This window comes from Oryzias latipes, chromosome 20 (genome assembly GCF_002234675.1).
Source record: "Oryzias latipes chromosome 20, ASM223467v1".
Taxonomy (NCBI): Eukaryota; Metazoa; Chordata; class Actinopteri; order Beloniformes; family Adrianichthyidae; genus Oryzias; species Oryzias latipes.
This window is the reverse complement of record NC_019878.2, coordinates 14756554-14784296: the sequence shown is the minus strand read 5'-3', so window position 1 is coordinate 14784296 and position 27743 is coordinate 14756554. Positions and strand designations below refer to the sequence as shown.

Sequence of the window (27743 nt, the reverse complement as noted above, 5' to 3'; positions counted from 1 at the left end):
TTCAAAAACTCCAGGTTTACGGGGATCTGTCTCGGCTGTGTTTGAGTTCCCTACAGGTGTATTTATCACCATGTCATACATTATGGCTAATGGATGCCTTTTTAAAAGTCGGGAAACTCCCCCTACTGCAATTAAAAATGTGCATTTATCAGCATCCATGCTCAGTTCAATGCACTCTGGAGCTTTTGCTGCTTCAGCCTCCTGTGTTGTTTGACTAACAGCTCATGCAGCTGCACCTATCCTCCCTGTAAACTGGTGTTTATGTTCTTAACATTTGTGCCTACAAGGTGGTTTGAGTATTTACCTAAGAAAATTTCGGTAGGAATAAAATGAACCATGGCGAAGCTCTGTCAAAGTGAAGAATAGACACATATTGATGGTTGTCAATCAGTTCACAACAACGCACAAGGAACAGAGGAGAGGAGCACAAAGGGTAGCATTTGTTGTTCTTCTGCATACCTTGGACCGTGTAGGAAAACAGCCTTGAATAACATTACTGCCCGTGTTAATCAATGGCTCTTATCACAGTGGATTTAGGCAGGCCCGGCGCCCCTTGTCCACCATCCCTCACCCGTCATTCTTTAAGCTCAACCCCTAAACTCTTGTAAAGCCTCGAGTGGGGACGAAGCCAAGGACGGAGCAGGCTGCTCATTGTGATTTAATCTCACTCCACCTCTCTGGTGCCAGAACAAACATCAAATCTGGCCTTCTTATCGGGCCAACGCTGCTCCTTCCATCACCAATCAATATTTCCTTTTCTCTCTGTGTGCTGGCTCGCCTGTGTCTGTTTAAGCTCAAGTAACAGAGGACGGGTTTGGGTCTATGAAAAGAGGAAATTTGTGAGTTCTTGGTTTTTTGATATGTCTTTAGAGGCCTGTTTGTGGGTTGCCAGTTTTGGGACCCAGAGTTGAGTTTAGATTTGGCGATTCACATTGACGTGGAGTCAGAGAACGCCTTATGTCCTCACAAAGGTAGCCACACTAGGTGTGTGTGTGTGTGTTTGTGTGAACCAGATCTCAAGGGCTGTGCTAACTAAGGTCAAAGATCAGGTATAACCCTCCAGCGTGGAATGACAGATGTGGCCTGAGGACAGCAAAATAAAAGGAAAAAAGCTGCAAGAAAGGAGAGACTTTTACTACTCAAATTTGTTGCAAACAGCAGATCAGAAAACACAAAAGCTCTTACAAATGCGCTTCCTGTTTGCGCTGTCTATGACACACATCTGCTCAGCTGCACGGCAACCACAAGGAGGAACCTTTGTCCTGTTTGCCCAACACAAGGAAAGGAAAATGAGCATGAAGGACCAAGACTGGACTTTAAAACCACAGGTGTACAGCCAGGTCCGACTGAAATGTCACTAGATTGAGTTTATCCCGGATGACTTCTGCATGTGTATGCTCACTTGAGCCCCAAACATCAAACTGCAAAGAGATGTTCAAACTCCTAAAAACTAAATTGGACTACTTTTTGTTGTTTAAATAAATAATACAAACAAAATAATAATAATAATTATTTAAAAAGTTCATCCAGGAGTTTTCATCCTTTTAAAAAAAAAGCTAAAAATAGAAAGAAGAGTATGGTAAGTAAAATTACTCAACCTGGTCTTTGAATGATAAGGCATTCCAGATGTTTTCAGTCTCACAGAGGTAATTTTGTTAGAACTAAAAAATAAAATAAAATGTTCTTTCCATTTGTGTATATATATATGTATATATATACATAATAAATATATTTTTTATTCTTCCATTTGAACAACAGATTTATAAGATATCTGCTTTTATTTTGTGCCTATTTTCATATCTTTTTTTTTAAATTGGTTTCTTTATATTTGTTTGTTTCTTTACAATGAGAGACTGTCAATCTATCAAAAATTCCAAATCATGACTGGATCATGGTGGGATTTTTTCCGTATCTTTTTTGATTTTTTTAACCACACAGGTTATCTTATTATCCCATGAATTGTCAGTTGTTACATCTTTAACCGTCCTGTAACTCCAAAAGCAAAGTAATCTTGTTCAACCTTGACAGCTACCTTTGCTGAAATGCCTCCATCTGAACGATTATTGTCTCCGTCTGAAGCTTTTTGTCAAAAATCTCCTTCAATTACAGGAAACAGGAATCAAAAGGCTGCAGCTTCTCGTCTGCACCAGCAGAAGCCCAAACAGATGTCGGGGTGCAGAGAAGAATGCATGAAAACCTTTTTCCCCCGACTGAATTCTTATTTTCCTCATAAAAAAGCACACCCATTAAAGTGGGGGGTGAGGTGATGTGCGCTTCTGTTCACCATGACACAGCTATGCATGATGCAGGGCTGCAGAGAGGCAGCAATGGCTGCTGAAGATGGATGAAGAAGGTGAGACAGAGAGAGTGAGGGGGGCAGTCCTTTGTTCTGTCAAGGACTTAACACAATCAGAGTGTACAGTGTGTCAGGAGCGCACAGGCATATATCAACTTCAATCTCTTTTTAATGAAAAATCCTGCCCTCTCTAATATGTGCAAATTAACCTCTTCTCCTTCCTCCCTCCTCCTTTCCTGCCATTTCCCCACCTCTTTCTCTCCCTCGCAGTGGCCCCTTGCCTCCCTCCTTTGCTCCCCTCGTTTTTGTCCCTCTTCTTCCTCCTTTAGGTTTCCCTTTTTTTCTCCTTCTTCAATTCGTACAGATGTGGAAGAAGGAGAAGATCCACCTTTGTTGCACTCCTCCAGCCCCCCACATCCCAGCAGTTGTGAATGCATTTTGGGAAGCAAAGCGACTGAAAGTCAGTGTCCAGCAGGATTCGAACCCCCTCCGTCCTCCTCCACTCGCCTTTGCTTTCCATCCGCCCCTCTGCTGCAGCACACACCCATGCAGGATCATGCTATTACCCTGATTACCCTGATGAGGTGGTCAGATCTTTGCCTTCTCATTCTGCCCATGCTGATTGTAATTTAGAAATTATATCTAATGAGGAATTTTTAAAAACATGCCGGCCACTCTGTGCTGCCAGCTCTGCACCGTTCCCTGCCTAATGGATTTCCTGGTATGGAATCCATTCTCTCTCCCCCCACTCCGTCTTTCCGCCCTGCAGGGGGTCTGGCTTGCCGGGCCCTGCCTCCCTCCTCGCCTCTCACCCCCTTCTCTCCCACAGACACGCACACCCCGAGTCCACTAATTGGGGGCGACTGGTTTTGGTGAAAAGGAGACATAATCATTGTTTCTGCTGCTTATTTAAATGGTTAAGTGTGCAGTACCAACTGGCAGAAAAACAAGGAAATTAAATTTACATTTTCACATATTTACAGCTAAAATCACCCATTCAAGCTAGACGTCATAAATGAGAAATGCATGACTATGCATCGTTTATGCAGAACATGTGATCACATTTCATCAAGAAAACTTGTTTTAAAGTATATATTTTGACACTTTTTGTGAATATGAAAGGAAAGAAGACATGCATTTAAAAACAGAAAAAATGAAAAAGCCCTATCTCCTAATTTCTCTTTATTTGATTGAAAATCTTTGTAAATTGGTGTGTTCACCCACAAGTCACACAAACATCTGCATGCTGTGTGTTTTAAGGAGTATTTCACAGAACTGGTGGGGGGAACAAACGCACTCATGCGGGCACGCATGCAAATCAAAGCCATCAACAGCTTGTGATGAAGTGAGATGTCGTGGCATAAACAGAGTGTGTCGTTACCATGGAAGCCACTTTCACCTCGCAGGCCGAGATGGAGAAAAACACAAAGAGCCAACGAGGCAGGCAGGGAGGGAGTGACGGACAGACAGGGAGATAGACAGACACAAGCTCTCCTTCAGCTACGTTTAAGAGCCTTTCAGACCTTTCTGAGCCGTTGTGCCAGCTTCCTCTCTCTGGGAAGTAAACAATTCATTTGTACAGCAAGTGTTCCCAAGAAAAGGAAAAGTTAATTGAAGTGTTGTTTAACAGCTGACTGAACAGTCAGTCACATGTTTTAGAGCGTGCCACAAAACAACCCCAAGATACAGCAGCACTTGAAGGGGGGATTTTGAGGTTTTGGAGCCACAATTATCCCTCTCTTTTGTTCTTTTCCGCCTCTACTGAAGTTCACGCTCTTGAAAACAATTTGTTTGCTCTTCTCTTCATGCAAACTGAATGTGACTTTGTAGACCTGCATTCCATGAATGCTACAGCTGAAGATCCACAATGCTGTTGCCGTACTGCCCTGCTACTTCTCTGCAGAAAGATTTTGGGGGGGAAAAAAGCATCAAGTCAGTAGGATGGCAGCTTTTATTTTTTGGTTTGTTTTTCCATTGTTATGTTGCAGAAATTGTTATTTTTTTGACATTACCTGGGTTCACCTTTAATATTCAGTCTCACAGTATATGTGAGGCTCACTGTCCTCCCCAAACACACTTGAGTGTGTGGGCTAAACCACCAGCTGGAAGGCGACACGGGCCGAACCACAGTAAATAGCCAACTTTAAATAGTTTACTTTAAATATGTGAATAACTGGTAAACCACTCATGCATCCTCCTCTGAAACCAGCCAGAACTGGAGTAACATTCAGACTGTAAATCAAATATGGTAATACTCCCCAAGGTCGGTCCCTAACTGGTGAATCGCTCTTTAGAAGCAGAATTGGATTTAGCTTCCTGAATGCTGGAAATTTTGAACCTGGGTGGAACCATAATTGGACACAAAAAAAGGTGTGTGTGTGTGTGGGGGGGGGGTGCTGGCATTTGATCCTTGACAGCTGAGTGCATTATGAAATTGAAGGAGGAGTTTTAGGATGTGGGGATGCTTTGGAAGATACAATAAGTCCAACAGTGCATCTTTTAAAAACTGCTTTCTTCAGCAAAATGCTCACAGTTCAAGTTTTTAAGAGAATATTAATGTCACTTTACCAAACTAAAAATATCAAAATGAATCAGAAATTGATAGACGGTCATCAAAACAGTCCTTATATTCTGTTGTTTGCTAAATTCAGCTTGTTAGGTTATAAGGAAAAATGCAGATGTTTCTTTGACGTATTCTTCACCAACGCTTTAACACCTCACTCCAGTTCTCATTACAAACTTTCTTCTTTTAAAAAAAATAATTTACTGAAAACAAATTACATCCTGCGATTTCTGCATGGCAGCAAATCTCCTCTTTGCTCTGTAGTTCATCCAAATCTAACCTGTTGCAGGAAATTGAACATTTCAGTCTTGTCAGGGGGCCGTCTGAGGGGAGACGCACAAGCACAAGGGCACTCCACATAACTCCCTCCATTTGATGGAGAAATTCAAAAGATAAAGTCTTTTTTTAACATTGAAATGATTCATCTTAGCTCAATGGAAACCTTTATAAATTTACTGCAACCCATGTTTCCTCATGGAGATGTAACTTTTACAAAAGAACAACAGATAGGAATAAACAATTGCTTTAGGTTGTAATTTTCCTCCACTTTTCCAAAGCAATGATTTTTTTCCCGCTAATAAAAGATATTAGTTTTTTAAGGTCACCCTACAATGTTTCGCATCTTCTTTCCCCTCAAAGTGAGAGGAACTGAGAGAAAGAAGCAACCAAACTTCACTGCTTGAACGAAAGGTCGGATGAGCGAGGCCGCCATGGCAGTGTGGGCTTTGAAGGTTTGTCTGACAGGCTACAGGAGGTAATCAGAGGAAAATATGTCCTCTCCTCCTCCTCTTTTAGACCACCATTAGACCAGCCTGCCTCTCTCTGGGAAAATTGATTTTCTCCCTCCTCTTCTCCTCTTTCTCCTCCTCCACTCTCGGGTTCCATTTGAAGCTTGTTCTTCCACTCTCAAGAGCGTTTCTGTGAGGACGGAGAGCAGAAGGCCACAACAGGTTGTTCCCACATCCCCCCTATAGCAGCAGCAGCAGCAGTAGCCACCAGAGCTTATATGCGACACATGCAGACAGAGGCATGACCTCCTATTTTCCCTCTTTATTCACCCCATCTTCTTTATTCTCTTCTCTCCTCTGCTGTTCATTCTTCCTCCTCCAACAGTCTTCCCACTTGCCTCCCTCCCCTCTGCCAGCCAAGTCTTGGATCAATGCACCATTGATTTTCCTATCAATGAACGTTAGTATTGGATGAGACTGCTGCTTGCTCTGTCCTGCCCTGTGACCTCCGAACACACGCATATACATTCAAAGAAAATAATTTGATTTTGTGGCAGCCTTGCTAAAAAACACAAACACACCCAAGCTGGATGCTGCAGCAGAGAGACGGAAAGCAGGGTGGGAATGATAAAGAAAGGTTCTAGTTGAAAGCACAGGAGCCAATCAATGAGAGGAATGAAAGAAAAGGTAGGAAATGAAATCAGACAGAGGCTGTTTAGTGCTCTGCTTTAAGGAAACAGTCATTGGTCAACTGCCTGCGTGTCGATTCACTGCAGAATAATTCAGTCTGACTGGCAACCAGTTGTAGCTGTTGATAATAGCTACTAATCATGACAGTGAATGGATGTGTGTGCTTTATGCACCTTTGGGTGTCTTCCCCCTCATCTCCCGCCTTCTCCAACACACATCTCTGCCTCTTCTCTCACCCTATAATGGGCTCTGAGTCAGGTGGAGATTGACACTTTTCTTTCTGCTGTGCTCCTTTTGTGTCCGACATTGTATTCATTCCACAAAAACCAATGGTGGCCTCTCCGAGAGCACATTTCTGCCCACATCAGCTACATTTTGTATCACCAAACAATGAATGATTGCCGTCCTCAATTAGCATTCATGTTTAAAAAAAAAAAGAAAAAGGAAAATAATGAAGTTTCTTGTTTTTCACTGTCGTGCTTGGTAGTTGTTGTTTCTGCAAAACTGAAACTGTAATGTCCAGTAATCAGGTTTTAAGTCACTATGTGAATTTGAGACTGACTTTTTTTTAAGAGTGTTTGCATGAAAACTGATGCTCAGCTGAGACCCCCCCCCCCCCACCCCACCCCCGTGACAAAGAGCCTCAGCTCCATCTTTTGCCTTTTTTTAACTGCATAGCATCTGCCCCTGTGAGGAACACTTTCCCTTTCCTGTTTTCCAGTCGATGACTGAATCCTTTAATTTTTTCTGAAAAAGTCTTTGAATAAATTAACTTAAACGTTTTTTTTTATAATCTAGGAAATATGTAACAATGGGAAAAATGCAAAATAGCAAACAGGACAAGTGTGTTTCCTCTGTGAGTTAACATAAAAATAACTTACATTAAACCTGTCAATCTTTTCAGTGTTGTTTTTAATGAAACCCTTTATTTTATTTTATTTTATTTTTTTATAACATATTTTATTACTTTTTAAATTAAAAGACATGCAGGTGTCAGGATTTAAAGATTTTATTATTGGGTCAATAATAAAGCTAAACTGCAAAAATAGATTTTATTTTTACAAACATTTAACAAGTTTTCTTTTGCTTTCAGGAAACACACACACTCATTGAAGCAATGGGAGCTGGGGAATACTGAGAGAACCACAGGACTTTCTGACATGTTAACCAAGACTATAACCTTTGCAACCACAAAGTTCAATTACTCACTTAGCACTCTTTGATCCAGGATCCCCTGTTCTGATTGAGGTTTTATCACATTGACTGACTCAAATGAGTCTTTAAGCAGCCTGAGCCTTAAACAAACTCTTAATCAAAGTTACAGCTCTGGAAAATCCAGTTCTGCTCTGTAATTCAAATGAAAAACCAATAAAGATTTTCAAACTAAAATCAGAAAATCAACAGGTTTGACTAATAAAAAAAATGTCCAGAATATTTTGTTAAGTGTAATTATATTGCTACTTTTTAACAAAGTATGTATTTGAAAGCTGAATGTTTTCAAATAGTTTTAAATAAAGTATAATTGATTGGAACGTCTAAGAAAAATGTTGGACCGTAAATTATCCACGCATCATGTCGTCTCCAGTCTGCGCGTCCACGGATAAACATGGCGGTCCACAGCGAGAAGAGAATCCCCTCAAAAGCGAGAACACTCCTCTTTCAGTCGTCCCATAAGGGAATGTTTTGCTTTCGAGCAGCGATGTAACGGCGACTACGACTCCCTCCACTGCGGTTGGTCGGGGTGGAGTTAAGCGGGATGTGTGCTCCTGACGGCGGGCAGCAGCAGCTGCAGCGGCCGGCAGGAAGCTGCTTTTCACCGGCAGGAGGAGCAGGAACAGCTGCCCCTGTCGTGAATAACACATCGTTTAAAAAAATAATACCATACAATAAACTCCTAGTTTTTGCTTTTATCGTTTTAATTAAAAAAGAATAAATACAAATGTGTTATATATTTTCAAAAGTATAGATTTTAATTGATGCGTTTTTTCGGATCGTTTGTAGCTGTTTGCTTCATAATGATTTCCATTTTATCTGTCAAATTTAGTCTATTTTTCTTCCAATTTGATTTTCTATAGCTTTATTTTCAACACAAAGATAAGTTAAGGATGTTAAATCTGGGATTTTTTTGCGCTAAATGTCCTCAGCACAAAGGTGGAATTTAAAGCGGTGGAATCAAAAATGCGCTCCTGAGGCTGACGTTGTTGTGATGCGTCCAGAGGGATAAGCAAACAAATTGGGCACTTTATATCTGTTTCTGCTCTTGAGAAATCTAGAACCGTTTTGTATTTGAGCCCCCCTCATCATGTCTCCCCCTTTCCGCCCCGGTATGACGCTTCAGGCACCCTGCGTCCGGAAAGGTGGGTGATGGTGCTGGGTGTGAATGCGCGCTCTGGCAGAGGCAAATGTGAAGTATTTAAATTTTGCACATTAACCCCACCACCACCGTCACCACCAACACAGACTCTTCTTTCTACCCTCCCTTCTTTGTTCCCTTCCGCTCCACTCAGGAGACGGAGATGCACCACACCACACCACTGCCACCCAGCGGCGGCGGGGGCGCCCGGACCCCCACCCACCCAACCCTACCCTCCTCCCCCATCAAGGTCGCTGAAAGGAGAAAAATAAACAGAAGGGAAACCGTGCGTCATAACCACGTTTTTGCGCACATCGCTCCATGTTGCGCCGACGCGCATTTACGCCTTGCTGAAGTGTCCTTGAGCAAGACTGACGCGGTCCTGACCCCGGTGGAGATTCTAAAGTGTTGGGAGATGAACGATCTCATCACCATTAACAACAGCACATCATGTTTTTCTTTCTTTAGATGATGGATCGGAGTGATCCAATAAACAGGAGAACTCACGTGGGCTGCAGGACCATAATTGGATTAGCTCCATGTGTAACGCGACTAATGAGTGGGGGATGTCTGGGGTACCTAACACAGATATGTGTTTCTGCATCGTTTGGACTCAGATCTAAATTGGTCACAGCAGCAGAACTCGATCGATTGTTTATTTCTTTGCTAACTCCAGGATGATTGACAGTCGAAACGCGCAGCCTCGGAGAAGATGTTTTCTTTTTCCAACAGGGGGCAGAATCAGTCCGCGTATAACCTCCGTTCTAGTTTGGAGGAACCCCCCACCCACCTACTCCCACGCACACACCTGTAAGCAGCCAGCTGCTAGAGGTATGAACACGTGAGCTGGTCAAGTGTTTCACTAGGTAGGTGCGAGCAAACCAAAGCGCGCGAGGGTGTGCGCCCCCGCAGAGCATCAGAGAACGCAAAACTTTTCTCCTTTTCCTGGACGCATGCAACGACTTTTCATCGCTTTGAGTGGTTAATATGAAACGTTTCAGTAAGAGACAAAGCACTGGGATTTCATTTTTGTTCTCCTATGGGGTCTCACCGATACACAGAGGTCCTGACCCCGGGGCCGGCTGCTGGAGAGTTGTGGTTTCATGCTTTTTCCATGCTTAATTAAGTTTCTCTTAAAGGAGAATCTGGCTGCGTGGGCATGCCTCATAAATTACACCATTAAACACGACAAGCACACGTAAAGTGTCTTTTTTTCTTCTATTACTTGCGTGACTTCATTTATTTAGGAATGAGCATAAGCATCTTCATCATAAACGTTACTGAAGTCAAAATTAAACATGATGAGTGATTTATCTTTTTCAGGATTTGTTTAAAAAAGGCAGATACATATTGTTTTTAGTATTTCCTGATAAGGTTTTTTTTTATTCCTTCAGGGAAATGTAGTCATCCATTCCCTCTGGTGGATGACTGCATCTGTTTTTCAATGAGAGATGGATATTGAGTGAAACTTACGAAGTTACATTTACTTAAAAGTAACTTTTTATAAAGATGTTTACCCCTGTGAGAGGTCTTCATCCACAATTTACTTCAAAAACATGTTTTGTTGGCTTAATTGGATAACTATTCATCTTCCTTTCTTATTTCCACAATTTTTACACCAATAAAACCTTCATTTCTCTTGACAAAGATTTATTTATTTTTTACATCTGATCTCTAATTCCCAAAGTTCAATATCAATAATTGCAATGTTGGTCGTTTTTTTTTTTCCACAATTAACTCTTAAAAATCTATTTGATAAAAGTAAAATGCAGCAATCCTTCTGAGCATGCACTTCCGTGTCGCAAATAGCACTTTTTGGGGGCAACAATTAGTATGAAAAAAGCTTACATTTCTTAATATTTAATTTGAAGCAGATTTCAGCATTTAACGTTTGGAGATCAACCAAGGTTCAACCAGACAAACTTATTTTTAACAGAAATGTAAGAGTTTTCTTATGTTTTTGAACCAGTTTAGTACACATCCGTGACGGATACTAACTGCTCGGTGATGAGGAGAACAAGGCTTCATTCTGTGGGGAAGGTGACCATAGATACAACAAAGTGTGAGACTGTGGAGCTGTGGAAAGCTTACATAAGACTGCAGATGATGTTAAACTGATTTTTCCAAAATAATTCTCTTAAAATGTATTTCTAAAAAGTTTGTCAAAGTCTATAAATTGATATAACTTGGAATCCAGACCTGTCTGGATTCAAACCTTCCCTTTCTGGAAAGGTCTTCAGCATCAATCAACAGCAAATCATCCGTTTATTTATTATTATTATTGTTATTATTAAACTTTTTAAATTGTATTTTTATGTTTAAATCTTAATGTTTGCATCGGTCATTTCCAGATTAAACACGTTTCTGGAAACAGTTATTTTTCCTGAAAGTTTTAGGGATACATTTTGTTGATTAAGAAGTGATTTCGCGTGTTTACTTGAACCGTTTGCCAGCCGCAGGAAAACCAACATTTTATTTAACTAGAACTTACCAAAAAAAGATTTGGTAACATAATGACATAGTTAATAAATAAATACCTGACATTTGAGTTTTTAGATGAACAGACTTCGAAGCCCCCAGTCCTTTCTTTCGGGGCTTCTCCATCTTATAACATTTAAAACGCGCAACTCCAGATGTGATACTGAAATGAAAAAATTAAATAACCCAACAGCCCGGACCGACATTATTTATAATCTGTTTCCCAACCCGGAGCCAGACCGGACTTTGGACAGAGCGAGGAGTCAGAGGTCAGTCCGATAGCTGCAGCGTGTGTGGCCACGCCTGAGACTGCAGTCATCCCTCTTCTATCACGAGCCGAGGCGAGAAGAGTGCACCAGAAGGAGGACGCGCAAACTAACATGCCAGGCTTCATAAGGAAGACGTTTTCCTGCAGGCGCTCATGCAAATTCAACTCCAACGCATTGACCTGCTGCTGTAGTTGAATTTCTGTTCAGAAGATGGGGGAATTCCTCTCTGCGGCGTTCCTGCTCCACACTGCCTCGTAATTTTAGGATATAAGTCATTTTTTTGACAGGTTAACTAATAGAAATATATCTTGGAGGGAAGTCCCCTAAATGCAAACAAGCGCACAGACAGAATGGATGGACAGCCAAACAAACACCGTTCCAGCCTGAGCGCTTGCTTCAGAAAAATGCGCAAAGATTTGCGCATTTATTTGGTTTTAAATCATGTACTTCGGGCCGTTGGGTAATTTTGTTTATGTCTGGAGAATATTCTTTTCTCTACCTCCTGATCACCAATGTACATTTGTCCTCATTGGAGGACATTCATTCATATCTACAAACCACTGCATAGTGTTGAATTAACTCATTTATGGACACTTGGGGCTCTTCAGGGACACCAAATGTGAAGGGATGGGTCTTTGGGAGTTGTAGTTTTTGGTGGATAAAAAAAAATCGACCTTTCTTTCTCTGGAGGAAGATATAAATTTTTGATTGATAACATTTGACACCTCAAAAGTGGGACTGAAGATCATTTTTTTCCGTTCCATTAATAATGAAGGCATGCATATTCGGATCATTTTAATTTTAGATGTTTTTTTGTTTGTTTTGATGTTTCTGGTTGAATTTGACCAGATTAACAAAAAACACAAGCACAGCAACCGAGCTGCAGAAAGAGGGATGCGATCTGCAGACGCCTTAACGCAGGAGCTGAAACATATTTTTAAAATGTTTATGGTGAGAACATTCCACATGTGGATGTTTTATTGCTGTTTTCAGGTCATCAAAAGGAGGAGGCTGACCTTCTCCTGAACTCTCTCCTTTACCACCTGTTTTGTTTGCCTTTCCCTTGCAGTCGGAGCTCAAACCGACGCCTTCAGCCAGGAGCTTCTGCGGAGTTCTGCAGCTGCAGCTCTCTCTCTCCTTGCTTCTCGTTTTGCTGCACGCGCCTGATCAGCTGATGCGTCACGTGGTTCGCTCTCTGCAAAATGGAGTTGTCTGAGTCTGTGCAGAGAGGACTGCAGTCTCTGGGCGACCAGACGGTTCTGGACCGGTGCAGCTTCCCGGTTGTGGTGGACGCGTGTTTTAGGAGTCTGCTGTTCTCGCGCGGAGATCCCGCGGTGCTCGGTGAGCCTCCGTCTTCACCACCACCTCGCCTCGTCACTTCGGCTTTTGTCTCCGCCGCTGCTTCCGGTATCCGTTCGGATGGACGCTAAACGGATCCGTGTCGGTGTGTTTGGATCTTTCCCGCGGATCCTGACACGGATTCGCCGTTTCTGCCGGACAGTGGTGAAGGAATCGAGCTGGCGCCGCGCGAAAGGCTGTCCTTCCGACTTCCGCGGCGTCAGCGCCGCATGAACGCGCTGTTGTCACTTCAGAACCAATCGGCTCAGAAACGGTATCATGTTCGGCTGCGTTGGGGGTTCTGGTTGCTCTTGGTCATCTGTCTGTTCGTTTTTAGAGCCCGGATCGCAGCTCCGGGCGGGTTTGGACTTCGGTTCTGCAGAACCATCCATGTCGGACTTTGTTGGTCGCTCCGACTGTGTCCCCGGACCTTCCGTCCTCCAGCTTCTGCAGCATTCCAGCTCATTTTCGTGTCAGAATTGTTTAGAAAGTGGAGCGTCCACATGGCAAACAAACAAAGGGCCCCCGGCTGATGCAGCTGAGGGGCCCATTCACATGCAAATCAGCATTGATTTCCATTCCGCGCGTCAATCCAGGAAACCCGCGTCTGGATCGCAGCATCTATCTATCTTTTTATTATTATTATTATTTTTTATACAGATCTGCCTGAACTGAAGCACCTGGACAAAATCCTGTTGAAGCAGATCCACGCCGCCGCCACCACCTTCATCCTGGAAGCAGTCAAACACAACGCGGACAAATCCACCATAAGGTAGGAGACAGCAGGCAGCCCGCTTGTCTCTCTGCCACTGACAGCCCATAATGAACCACAACTGAGCCCCCGGCACACAACACCAAGCAAAAAAAGATCATGCTGTGGAATCTCACAAAAGCGATTCATGAGATCCAAATAGTTTTATCAGAAAAAGCAGCTTCCTTTCTGCATGTGGGATCTGTGCTGCCAGATGTGAGTTTTACGCATTTACGCAACCTTTTAAAAATACTTTTTACCTTTTCCTCCTTTGGCTTACCAAAACCTAATTTTTGTTGATTTATTTTGCATCCCTTTGAAGAGCATTTATCCTTCAACAGTTTTCTTGTTTCATTTGCAGCTTCAGCCTGGAGGAGCTCACATTCAACACAGAAAGAGTAGAAACATTCTATACCACGTTTCAGGTTTGTAGAATTAAAGAAAAACACGTTCATGTCATCGATCCTGGATAACCAGTTTACTCCTGTTTTCCCAGAAACACAAGAAGGACTTGGAGCTTATTTTATCCAGGTAAACATAGAAGATATAAAAAAAAAAAAAAAAGTTTTCATGCAGATGAAGGAAACTCCTTTGCTCTGCTTGTGTGTCTCAACAATCGGAGTCCATAAAAGGTCAAATTTGACTTTGGAGAACATTTTTGCTCAACAGAGCCAAATTGGCAGCTTTATTGGTATGTCAGAATGTCAGTGTTAAATTAAAAAAAAAAAAAAAAAAAAAACATTTTCTCCAATGATTTGTGGTTTAGTTTAATACATCTCTTGACATCCTGAGAGCAAAATGTTCTTTGAGTATTTTTGGAAGTTTCAAACTTAAAAATTGAATAAATAAGCTATTAAAAGTCAGAATGTGCCTTTTTGTAATCTGAAGGAAATATTTTTATTCAAATACAAAGATGAAAAAAGTAGAAGAAAAGTCTCAAATTCCATTTTTGGGCCACCCTTTTCCTTTTTTTTCATGTCTTCCAGCATAGGCAGAGGTCCAGCTCACATTAAAGACGTCTCATGGCGCCTGCAGTATCAGATGAAGGTATAGATTTGGATTTGTAATAAAGGTGCTGCATGATTTATTTATTGTTATTTTAAAACGCCGTTTCCTCACCAGAACGGACAGCTGGACAAGGTCAACGAGCCCTTCTACTTGATATCATTGAGCACTGAGGTATAGCTGCCGGTTCGTCTCTCTGCGTTAGTGCTGTTTTACTGCACGTGCCCGTGCGCAAACCCCGCTGTCTATTCTTTTGCCAGACTGGAGGAGCTTCTGAAGATGTCGATTTTAGCTGCACAGCAGAGCAGCTGCAGGTAAAGACAGAACTCAAGGATGAAGACATGAAATTAAACATGGGAAAATCTGCAATATCTTCAAACCAAACGCATCTTCTTTGCGCTTTTTGTGCAGTGGAATGTAAATGTGCGCAAATGTATTTACCGCAGACGCAAAGTAAAAAACATTTTACTGACAGAAAGTTGATTTGAAATTATTTTGGAAAAATATTTCGAAGATGTTGACATGTTCAGGTTGAAAACGTGGCCGCAAAATATGAAAGTACTTCCTAATTTCCTGTTTGGTCTCTGATCAGCGGCTTTTGCGCGGTTTCAGGATTTAGTTGGAAAGCTGAAGGATGCTGCCAAGAGCGTGGAGAAAGCCAGCCAGGTGTGACGCTGCTCCTTCATCTTCATCACTTATGAATATTTGTAAAATGACTTTTTTCCCCCAATAAAAATATTTGGTTCTTTTGTTTATTGGGTGTCTTGATTGAAGCTTATAAGTAAAAACAAAGCATGGATATTGTGTTTCAGTCACAGTTGGGTGAAATTATTTTCCTATTTTTATCAGTGAAAGGCGCATAGCAGCCTTTTAAGTAATTTGAGACTTTACTGGAAAGGCGACCACGGATGACACTCCAAAATCCCATCAGAAGAGGCTGCGAGTCTTTACTTACAAGGTAAAGACTGCAATCCATTAAGAGGATATTGTGGAGTATTTTCCTTTTTCTTCTGTAGATGTCAGAATTCGAATGGGTTCCATTCCAGAGCCATTTGTCACCCAAACGTCTTCTAACCGAGCGGCTATCAGCAGACCTTATTAAGGCAGCTGTCGTCAGGGGGGAGTGAAGCTTTGGACGGCATCAGCGGCACGGACGCGCGTGTTCTGCTGTTATTTTTAACATCAGAAAGGCGAGTGCGCACCATTATAAGCCCCTCTGGTGCCAGCTGCAGAGCCTCCAACAAACGTGCCGGTTTGTTTGCGTGTTTAAAGTCCCTGAACGTGGATTGCGGGTTATTTTAATACCGTGCGTCACGAGTCGAAGTGTTTCGCGTCATTTCGGCTCAAACCGATAGAATGCACTGCTTTTAAACGTGACATTTACCATCAAATGTAGGATTTTTCTGCTTTTTATGCCGTTGCGCAGTAGAATTGGGGAAAATTCGTCCACCGACAGTAATTCCCGGTCACCCTTAAGTGACGAAACCACGTGACCAAAGCGGGGCGGTCGAACTACAAGCCATTTTGGGGACGGTGTCAGTTTCCACAGAGCACACACACACTGGTGCGTTTCACTGGGGGGCAAAGCGGATATTTTGGAGGCAAAGTTATCTCTGGCGAGCTGAAAGCCGAGCCGAAGCGGCAGAGTCGGGGTCTTCGGGAGATCGGATACGCACGCGTGGCGCAAGCATCGAGGAAACGAGTTCTTTATTCGCACATCTGAAATGCGCTCCGGTCCGCCGTGCGCTCTCCGCCACTGACAGCGTCTGCAGCCTGCTTCAAGATGGCGGCTCGGCTCCTATTCATTTTCTGCTGATCGTCTCCCAACTTTCATTGTCTGTCCGCATCAAGACCCACCGATTTCCCCCCCGAGCCTTCAGGTAAGTCTCGGATGTCGTGACGATCTTACGCAGACGCTTCGGGCTTTGTTCTGCTGCGTTTTCCGCTCCGATCCAGCGGTGGATGCGGGGCTTTCAGAGGTGGCTGCGGCGATCACCGACGTGGAGCTCCGACCGTGTCTGCGCACCACTTTCTTTTTCTGCAAAACATCTTCCACTCACGGCTACGATCGTACGGTCAGACCCACGCGTGCTCCCCTCTGCTCGAATGAACCCTCAGCATTCTGACTGTAAAGGCTAGTCGCGGTTGGGCTTTGCGCTGCGTCGTTTGGATTTGTGTAAAGTGGAGGATCTGGGGGAATCGAGGCTGCTTGGCTGCGATATTAACGCCAGCAAGTGCTCTAAACGGTCGCCCAGAGCCCGTTCCTCCACGCAGCGGGTTCAATTTATAGAATTGGGATGGCAGGGGTGTTGTGAAGTGGACCTATGGTTGTTTTTTGGAGAAAGTGGATGGATTAGAAATCTATTAACTTAATTTGGGAAGCTCCCACGAAGGGGACGAGGAGGCAGAGCTTTCTTTTCGTTTGGGCTTAAATATTTTCAACTTGGTAAAAGTTGGATCACGAAAAATAAGGCTTTTGGAGTGTTTAGGCAATGATTTGATTTGTTGGTTTGTTGAAAACGCAAAATGCTTGATTTTTTTTTTTTAATTTTTATTTATTTAATTAAACTCACCAGTCAGTGAACTATTTCAATCAGGGAAAAGCAAGCTTGTTTGAAAAAATTAAGTTGGGCTAGCTATAGTTTACAGGTTTTTTGTGACAATGAACAGACTGAAGTGTCGGGTTTGTCTAATGAGGTGAAATCCCAATTTTCCCTGGAAAGGACGTGACTTGTTGGGTTCAGATCAATCTAATCTTTTTCAGTTTTGCTGGTTTGACATCCTTCAAAACAGTCCTATTAAACCAGGATGTTGGTTTATCCTCCAAGACTCTAAACGTGTTTTTCCCCTTTCCGTCTCAGCCTTTCTCTGCGTTTGTTTTCTTTTTGTTTACTGGATGTTTCAGGGAAGAATACGATTTTAGGTCATTACCAGAGCCATGAATTCAGATTTGATTTTGTTTTATTGAATGCCCATGAGTTTCTCTGTCATCCACTGTTTTCAACCACTAAACGCAGCCCCTGCGGCTGTTTGGCGCTGCTGCTTCTCAACAACAATATTCGTTTGTTACGCACTTTTTTGACTTCTGTTGCTTCCTTTGCTCATGGGTCCACTGGCAGACATGAGTGGCTTAAACACACACCTTTCAATTCATAGCGCAAAAAAAGTCTCTGGATACGCAAGTGAGGTACCACTTATGAGTGGAGGTGTTTTGTTTGTTTGTTTTTTTTGCTCGTGCGATGATAGCGCTGGAAGCAGCTGGATTCGGGTTCTGTACCGACAGTCGGTTTTGCTGTCATGCAGGCTAACAGAAGGTCGCTTTTTATGGAGATCTAAACTCTTTTTTTTTCCTACATATTTCGGTAGATGTTTTTGTATTTTTATTTGCCCGCACAAACTGGCGCAAAAATAGTGCTGTTTAAATAGATTATGCACCAAGGCTGCAGATTCGTCCGAAAGCCTAACGGCATTTTTTAAAAACATAAAAGAAAATAATACTTTGGACCCACGCACATACAGATGAGTTCATGATGCGCAGAAATAAAGCAATCAGTACAAGTTTGCGTCTCATTTTGCGCAGTGGCTGTCTGGCCATGTTGCTGCTGCACGCTGTGAAAAATGATGATAAAACGGCGCAAAGCGAAGAGCACAAACGCCCCGGTCTGCCTCCAGCTTCACCTCATCCACTCCCCGCTGCGGTCCACAAACATCCGCCGACCTGTTGTGTGTCGCTCTTTCCGTTTATGAAGGAGAGCCCCTTGAGCCAACGCGATCTTTTTTTTCTCTACACAAAATGGCAGCCTGTGATGTCGGCAGCCTGCAGTCCAGTGGCTGACTGGCTGTGCGCGCGGAGGGGACGGAGACGTGCTCGCTGTTTCCTTCCCGGCGCTCACCGGGCGCTCTTCTTTTGGTTCCTGTCTCGTTGTATTCACTGGCGATCAGCTATAAAAGCAATAAAGAAAAAAAACGTGTTTCCATAGAAACAATCCAACACAGCCCTGGTGGCACACCTGACATGATGAGCGCGCGGCTCTGCAGTTCGCGCATCTTTGGGTAAATACTTTTGACGTCGAAATAATTAGATTTTTAAGATAAATTTTAAATAATTCATTCCAAAAATCTGAAGATGAGACACCTTTTTTCGCCTCCAAGCAATCAACTCCTCCAGTGATTTAATTGAGAGCTCATTGCGCAGGTGACAGATTTATGATGAACCCGCCTCCCTCCCGCAGCCTCCGGGATTTCTGGCTTAGATTATGTTGCTTTAGAGCAAAAGGCAGCGAGTTCCCTCCAACACAGCGCATTTTTTTTTAAACCGTCACCATTTTTCCTCTCCCTTTCTTCTTTTCCCACAGAATTATTTGTTCATTCCCCCAACATGCACCGCACGACCAGGATAAAGATCACTGAGCTCAATCCTCACCTCATCTGCGTCCTCTGCGGAGGATACTTCATAGATGCAACCACCATCATTGAATGCCTCCACTCATGTGAGAACTTTTTCTTGATTTTATATCTGATAAATCAGTGGAAATCTTTCGTCTGTCAGGGGAAAAATATTTTCCACTTTTTGCAGTTTGCAAAATGTGCATCGTGCGCTACCTGGAAACCAGCAAATACTGTCCCATCTGTGACGTGCAAGTGCATAAAACCAAGCCTCTGCTCAACATTAGGTGAGGACTGTATATGTCTGCGTTTGTTTTGCTTCAATTGTGATCTTTAACTCCTAAAAACCATATTTATATTATTTCTTATAATACCTGTGTGGACTCTCACTCCTCCATGCAGGATGGTTTCAGAAAAAAACAAAAAAAAAACTAAAGAAACACTCACTTATATGGACAAATTTGTTCTACTTTTCACAAATCTATTTACATTATGCATTAAAAAATGTAGCTATTTTTGTTGCAGAAAAGCTCCTCTATGTGTGTGTTTCTTCATTTTTCAATAGTTTTTCTTCCTCTTTGCAGATCGGACAAAACTTTACAGGACATTGTGTACAAACTGGTGCCAGGACTCTTTAAAAGTAAGATCTTTTTGGGTCGAATTTACAGTTGAGTTCTTTTATCAAGCAGATTGGTGTCTAACTTCTGATCATTCTTGGTCAGAGAGAGTTCTGACTTTAAAAGCTGATTTAAGAAAATAAATTGGAATATATAAATTAAGAATATCATGCTTTTGATCCACGATATACATTTTTCAAATTTTGTGGTAACTTTATGATTAATTCGGGAATTTTTATTTTTTCCGATGTGTTTTGGTTTTCCATTTCAGCATACATATTTTTACCCTTAACTATATGTAAATATTGCACATCAGTTTTCCAGTGTTTGCTGTGTCCGTTGTGTTACACGTTAACCTCAGCAAAACTGTTTTTGAGAACCGAAAGTGAACTGTCGCCTCTCTGAACCTCCTCAGATGAAATGAAGAGGAGGAGAGATTTCTATGCGGAGCACCCCGTGGATGGTGAGTCAGAATGCGTTCTCGGTCTGTCAGATGAGTCGTTTCTGAACAACCGTCGGATCATTCACCTGCTTTCGTTCCTTTCCAAAGCCTCGAATGGGTCACATGAAGATCGGGGGGAGGTGGCAGATGAAGACAAGAGAATAATAACAGATGATGAAATCATCAGCCTCTCTATTGAGTTCTTTGATCAGAGCAGGTGAGCTTTTATTTTGAAAGAATTCTAACATAATTTTAACTGATTTTTTAATAGTAAACTTGATCAGAAATGACAATTAAAATCCATCAGGTCTGGTGTCAAAAGGTTTAATTATATAAAATATTTTTCTGTATAATTTCTGGGTACTTAATCGCCACAGTAATTTAATTAATTCATCATGTTTTGCTATTTACGTTGTCTCCATCAATCCACACAGACAAAAGATGCTTCTTCATTTTTTAAATTTATATTAACTTATCAGGAATATTTTGTGCTGAAATCATTTCACAACTAAACTGGAAGTGGAGATCTCTGGTCATAAAGGATGACTGGTGTGTTCTGATGTGCAGATGTGCAGGAGGTGGAGCTGATGACAAGCAGTGCAGGGATCAGGTATCTCACCTCGTCTTATACTCCAAAACTTCTCAGTTAACTCTCACTTATAGGTGAACTTTATTCTGAAATCAACAAATGACAGATTGAGTGCAATCTTTTTTTTTTTAAATGTTACACACAAAAAGTACTTTATTTTAAGGTGAACAAATTATTTTGATAAAGATGAATAACTTTTTTTTTAAATAAACATACTGAATCTGAGCTTATATAAGTGAATGTTATGTCATTATAATTTTTCCTTTTGGAATGTACTTTATTTCATGCATAGGTGACTAACAGAAGGTACCTGCAGTGTCCAGCAGCGATGACAGTTATGCATCTGAGGAAGTTTTTGCGCAGTAAAATGGACATCCCAAACACCTACCAGGTCTGTGTTTTGACCCTTTTCGTGTCTTTCTATTTTTAGTTCTGATAAAACAAAGTAAATAAAATCAGTGTTCAAACATTTGATCATTTTCTTTTTTCTTTAGCTGTAAAAAGTTTTTTTTTTTTCTGTTTAGGTTGAAGTCATGTATGAAGACGAGCCTCTTAAGGATTATTACACATTAATGGATATAGCGTATATCTACACGTGGAGAAGGGTAAGAGGTTTTTTTTGACGTATGATTCCTTTTTATATAAAAGACTAGGATTTAAATACATGGATTTATTAATAGTCAGCTGGAGAGGAAAAATAGTATATAAATTAAAAATGTTTTTTTAGACAAAAATCAGTTTCTTTTTTTGAGGACTTTGTGCAATTTGTATGAAAATTGATTGGTTTTTTTTTTTAATCATTTGATTTTATCTTTTGACTAATAGCTTTGAACTTTTATCCATTTGTTTTTTTAATAACTTTTCAATTTTTGCACATTTTTATTTTAGTTTTGGGCTGCAAGTAAAGATGCTGCAAATTGTATGTAAGCAAACGTGCATTAAATTTTTTTTTTTAATATTTCGTTAATATTTGACTGTCAAAGATAGTGATACTAAAAAATGTCATCATATTAGGTAGCCTAGTTGTTTATTGAAATATTACTATTTATTTATTTAGTTAGTTAGTTATTTAATTATCTAAGAATATTGCTTTTATTTTTTTCCCCTAGGTGTAAATTTTACCGTTAAAAAAAGCATTTTATTTATAAATTTTCATTAAATAGTTGTTATTTTGATCATGTCAAATGGCCAACATTAAAGTAGGTCAGGGCAAACGGTCGGTTTTCATGGCGTCTTCTTTCTTTTCCCCCGGCAGAACGGCCCGCTTCCCCTCAAGTACCGAGTCCGACCCAACTGTAAGAAGATGAAGGTGAAGCACGCTCAGCAGGACGGCCAGAACAGCATCAACAGATCCGCCGCGGAGAGCGACTCCGCCAGCGACAAAGCCGGGAGTCCGGTCGGGGCTCCGTCCACGTCTTCGTCGCTGCCGAGCCCCGGTACGCCTGCGCAGTCGCCGCACCCCGCTCACGTTCCCAACAACGTGAACGGGAACGCCGCTGCCGCCGCACCTCACACCCCGACCCGGCCCTTCGCACAGTACGGCGGAGGCGGCAGCGGCGGCAAACCGAGGAAGGTTTCCCTGATCGGCTCGTCGACTTCCTCCGGATGACGGGAGGCTCTGGACCGAACCCCGAACGCCATTTGCCGCTCAGCTAACCCTGTTTCCATGCCCATGTAGTTCCGTTGTGTAGACGACGCTTTCTCTCTTTCTCGCTCCATTCGTTGTTTTTAAATATTACGTCATCGCGTGTACGTCTAAAACTAGTGGATTGGACGGCATTTCAAAATAAAAGCACTGACCTGTGTTTTTAAAATGAAAGAAAAAGAGAAGGAACAGAGATTTTGGGGAGAAGAAAGACACAAGTGTCCTGTTGAATAAAAGCTACGTCTTTATTTACAAAAGTGACTGAAGGTGTCCTGTTTTGCGTCTTTCTAATAATGAAACGTGTTTCTCATGATTATGTTTTTCATGTGCTTTGGGATATTTTGAAGTTCATTTGAACATGCATGCTCCATGGTGACACTTCTGAATGAGCGGGTTGCGCCACACAGTTTTTTCTTTGCAGTCTTTTTTTAAAGAGCTGCGGCCCGTTTGCTCTTATCTTGGAAGGAAAATGCTCAAACGGAGGAGAAAAAAAAACTTTTACTGAAGAGAAAACTTCCTTATCTCTGTGGAGGAACCGGATCACTCATCCATTTCCACATTTGGAGTCTGCCTGCAAATCCAGACATGTATATTCAATCAGCGAGGACGTTCCTCTCCTGTTCCCCTTTGTTTCTATGGGAAAGACTTGGGCTCAGCTTCATTTCACGCTCAATGACATGTTTTGATGTTTCTGGTTTTTGTCTTTGTATCGCTGGATTGTATGGACAACTTATTGTATTGTTACTGTTGCACAGTATAAAACATCTAAATAAAACATTTTACACGTATGGAGACGTTTGATCAGTTTGTCAAATCTAGCTGCTAAATTTTGATGACAAAGAAAAATCCATGGAAATTAAACTGTAGAAGTAATGGTCACCAGAGTCACAATTGCAGTTAAAATCTATTTTGTGCAAATGAAATGGCTGGGTTTATTCAATTTTATCTGCTTGCATTTTATTTTTTCATATGTGAGAAGTTTGTAAAAAAAAAATTATAGGAAGTTTTTTTTTGTAAACCTATGACTAGTTTTAATGTCCAACATGGGAACAGTTTTATTTATAATTTAAAAAAATAGATAAAAATTATTGATACACTAAGATCTAAAGCAAACGTGAATATTGGTTTTGTGTTTTAGCTTAGATAATTACTTTTTGGAGATATTTTAGCTTTTGACAAGTTGTTAGACACCCCATGTAATTTAATTGTGAAAACTTCAGTTTAAATGTGTAAGGGTTTAAAATGTATAAAACAATATATATTGTGAAAATGAAAGAGAATTTTCTCTAAGAATTAACCTCTCAAATCTGTCTGATTGAAAACTATTTTAATTCTCATAAATGTGATGAATTCAGCAGTACCACGTGGTCTAATACGTTTGACTTCTTTTGATTTTTTGAGGAAAAATATATTAATATTTTTAACGTTAGAGCATGTCAACGCCGTCCCTGTTTTTAACTTTTTTAACAACCCATAGTGGAATTCAACTCTGCAAATAGGGAATCATGCAATTTTGTCAACTCTTATGGCTTTTGTGTCTGACAGAGTTCACAAATCCAACAATAACTGTTTACTGCTACTATAATATGCTCTGTTCACATGGTAAAGGGAAAAAATGCCTTTTAGGTGGTATTTATCTGCACATTTATTTACAACCATGCAATTAACCCTTGTGCTATCTTAGATGACCCCACCCTTACATTGACGTGTAATTCCATGAAAAAAGTGGATAAAGGTGGAAAGATTTCATGTAATCCATGGACACCAGTGAAGATCGCAAATCATTGAAGAAAAAAGGTTCAGAACACTGTCTAGTGGGTCTAGATGACCCAAATCCCAACATTAAAGTGCCAAGGATAGCACAAGGGTTACAATGATTTTTTACATTTTTGTGTTAAAGGAAATATTGGTCACAAACTGCCAATTTTGGAGTGAAGAAGGAAAAATAAATCATGTCAATGAAAAAAATGTTCCAGAGAAGAACTTTGAAAGCTAAGGAAAGAAGTGGTAGATGAGAGTTCAAGATAAAAACAGTCACACAGAGGAAACAGAAGGAAATGGAAGAGGACAGAGAAGGTCTAGGAAGAAGACATCCCATGGTCACTGAGCTTTCCTGTTTATTTCAGATCAATACAAATATTTTAAAAATAAGACAAGAAGTTGTAATTTCCCGGTCTATTCATCCATCTGTTCCAATGCGTTTTTTTTTTGTAAATCAGAAATCCAAATTCCATTTTTTTTTTTTTTGGGGGGGGGGGGTGTCAATAAAATAGATTTCTTCAGTTTTTATTGTTTAATTGATTTAAAAAGAAAATCTAATCTAAACTTTTGTTTTTTATTTTTTAAAATTTTGTTTTCCAAAAAAGAATGTTTGAAAATAATAATAAAAAAACTGTTTTCAAAAAAGGATTAAATGAAGCCTTAAAGTTATTGTATTTTATTGCATGTCAGAGGATCTAAATGCTTGTAAAACATAAATCTGACCCTATGAATCTCCTTGGGCTTTTTATATATATCTAGTTAATTGTCTTAACGTGTCTGATGGAACTGACATGAAGCAGGATTTTAAGAAAAACATGTGAATGTCTTAAAAACACTGTTGAACATCCTACTTTACGTGGTTATAGAACACATTTTAATTTACATTAATGCATAACACTTTTGATCGTGTCATTTTTTTTCTGTAAATGTTTAGTGACTCTCAAAAATCAGTGATGTTTAAAATTATTGTTCTGGCTTCATGGAAAAGGCCTCAAAAAAAATTCTATGTGAAAGATAAAGTTTGATATCAATTTCAAATGTGAAGAATTTGTACTTTACCTTTCACATAAAAAATATATATATATATTCATTTTGATTTTTTTGTATTTTTTTTAAATTATTTACACATAGCTTTTCTTTTAGTGGAAGAATTTTTATTTTCTAACATCCCATAATTTTTTGCACCGTTCATTTGATTGGTCTTATAGCTGTAAACTGCGCGAACAGTTTTAATGTCAATTTGATGGTTTGACTTTTTTTTTTTTTTTTGCTAAAAGTTCATGCTTATTTATTTGTTGCTTTATTTAGCTCTTGGGTGAAAGTGAGAAGAGAGAAAAAGATGTTTGCACATCTTTGAGTCACAGAAATTCACAAAATTAAGTCACCTTTCTTACAATTCCAGGATGTTTTTAGTGTCTTGTCTTTTTTGATTCGACTGTTTTTGGTAACTTATTGGCCTTAGATTAGATTACTTTAAAAAGTGAAGCACAATTGGTTGAACGTAGAATGCTGCGATAAATTAATTACCTATACGGAATTAGTGTTTCAGCTTGAAGGACATTTTTTCCTTTTTTAGTGGTTTTATTCCTTTTTTTCTAGTTTGCGCAATAATCTATCTGTCTTTTTCTCAGTTTGTCTTTTAAATATGGGCGGGGCTTTTAATGGTTTTTTTTTCTAAATAATGCAACGCACATTACAGACACTGAATCATCAAGTGCGCCTTGATTTACAAGTAGACTCCAAATGTGGAAATGGATGAGTTGTCCGGTTCCTCGGCAGAGAAAAGAACGTTTTCTCTTCTTTTTCTTCTCCGTTTCCATTTTCCTCCCGAGATAATAACGGCAAACAGGCAAAAGTTTCATTTCAGAAGAGAAGGTCATTTCCGCCAATTGATAAAAGCCCCCCTTTTTAGGTGAAATGTTTGTCTGATCCGAACCTTTGTTGTTATTTTCAAAAACGACATATTTTACCTTATAAAAAGCAACACTGTTGTGTGTTTTTCCCTTTAAATATTTATCAAATTTAATTTAAAGTGTAAATGAGTTGTGGACGCATGATTTAGCTTCATGGTAACCAAAAAAAATACATTAGATATAAACGCCGACTTATTTGACTGAAACTGGGTTGGTTTTGTGATTTTAACCTTTGTGCTATCCTGGGCACTTTAACTTATTGTAAGTAAATAAAAAAAAATCAGAAATAAATCATCACTCTCCTTACAAACATGTGCTCTTTATGTAACATTTTGCTGGTTTATCTTTAACTCCATATTCTTTATAACATATAGAGAAAACGTCGCTTTAATTTAAAAAAGTTTGCTGGACTGAAATATATTAACCCTTGTGCTATCCTAGGTTCTTTAACATTGGGAGTGGGGTCATCTAGACCCCTCATAGCAGTGCGCTGAACTTTTTTTCTTCAATGATTTGTGAACCTGCCTGGTGTCTATGGATTACATGAAATCCTCTCTACCTTTATTGTCATGGTAGGGAGAACACGTCAATGTAAGGATGGGGTCATAGGATAGCACGAGGGTTAAATCATCAAACAAACACAAAGAATATCATACAAGATATAACATAGTATATTGTTTTTCCCCTTAAAAAAAACAAACTTAAAATAAATAACAATACGGAGTTCTTCACAAAACGACAAACCTCTGGTATGTCTGTCACTGAACAGATTCTGCTACTACAGCTAAAGCCCAAGAGGGGGCGCCCGAGAGCCCACATAGAAATCAGTCTCCTGTAGTAAGAAATTCACATCCACACTGTTACACACACAAAGAAAGAGATTCCAAAATACATTTCAGTTTTATATTATTTTAGCTTTTGAATTTATGAAATGACAGCAATTAGTAACCATAATTTTCTGTATTATTTAGACCTTCAATATAATGCAGTTATTTGAACGTAATTGTTTCATTGTTTTTTCAAATCCGGTGATTTGGATTTAACACATGAATTTTGGGGCTCATTCCATTTTTACTAAAACAAAAGAACAAAAAAAGAATAAATGGCTTTCTATCAAAATGTTATATTAACATTTAGCATAATTTTCCCCTTCTGATTTCAACATTAAAATATAATAACGTTGAGACGCCTCGCATCACTTGAGCTCAAGCCTGATAGAAAAAGGTCTTTTAACCCTTGAGCTAGTCTATGACCCCACCCTTATATTGACGTGTTATTCCTACCATGACAAAGGTGGATAAAGATGCAGAGGATTTCATGTAATGGAAACCAGTGAAGATCACAAATCATTGAAGAAAAAAGGTTCAGCGCACTGTCTAGTGGGTCTAGATGACCCAACTCCCAATGTTAAAGTGCCTAGGATTGCAAAAGGGTTAAAGTCTTTATTGTAAATGTGATTGCCTTTCTCTCCGGATGTTTGTTCATAATCGATCGTGTTCACGGTTTGAAGCTCGAACCCAGTCTGGTCTTTTCGGCACACGCTGCTCCTCTCAGAGCTGCTCGAGAGAATCGAAACTGTCCGACACAACGAGCGACTTCATGATGGTGAGCGTTCGAGTCCGGCTCATACAATGCGCGGAACAAGAAGCGACACCCTGGAGGACAGTAAACAAAGAGCCGCTCACCATGTGCGCTGCAGCTGCTGCGCACACACGCCTCCAGCTCAGGTGCAGTGAACAGACGCGGCCGCCAGGGGGCAGAATGAGCCGCAGGAGAGATACATGGTGTCATGAGGAGCGACCAGAGTTTGAAAAACCCTCCAATCAGTCTAATAAACTTAAAACTCTAGATCAGTGTGTGAATATCATCAGGAATCCAGTTAGATTTTGTATTTCTATCCACCTGGTGTGGTTGGAAGC

The 27743-nt window shown here is 40.5% G+C and overlaps 1 protein-coding gene across 1 annotated transcript; it reads left to right on the top strand.

Annotated features, from left to right (window-relative positions):
• The first annotated feature begins 12498 nt into the window (after positions 1 to 12498).
• LOC101164762 (polycomb complex protein BMI-1-A) lies at positions 12499 to 22938 on the top strand. Its single transcript, XM_023950433.1, has 18 exons — positions 12499 to 12718; positions 13376 to 13487; positions 13828 to 13891; positions 13963 to 13997; positions 14453 to 14513; positions 14589 to 14645; positions 14732 to 14785; positions 15084 to 15141; positions 16428 to 16541; positions 18827 to 18961; positions 19048 to 19144; positions 19442 to 19497; positions 19890 to 19937; positions 20025 to 20133; positions 20484 to 20526; positions 20798 to 20896; positions 21030 to 21110; positions 21761 to 22938. The coding sequence occupies exons 1-18, from the start codon at positions 12580 to 12582 to the stop codon at positions 22112 to 22114; spliced, it is 1716 nt and encodes a 571-aa protein (XP_023806201.1). The 5' UTR covers positions 12499 to 12579; the 3' UTR covers positions 22115 to 22938.
• Positions 22939 to 27743: the final 4805 nt, after the last annotated feature.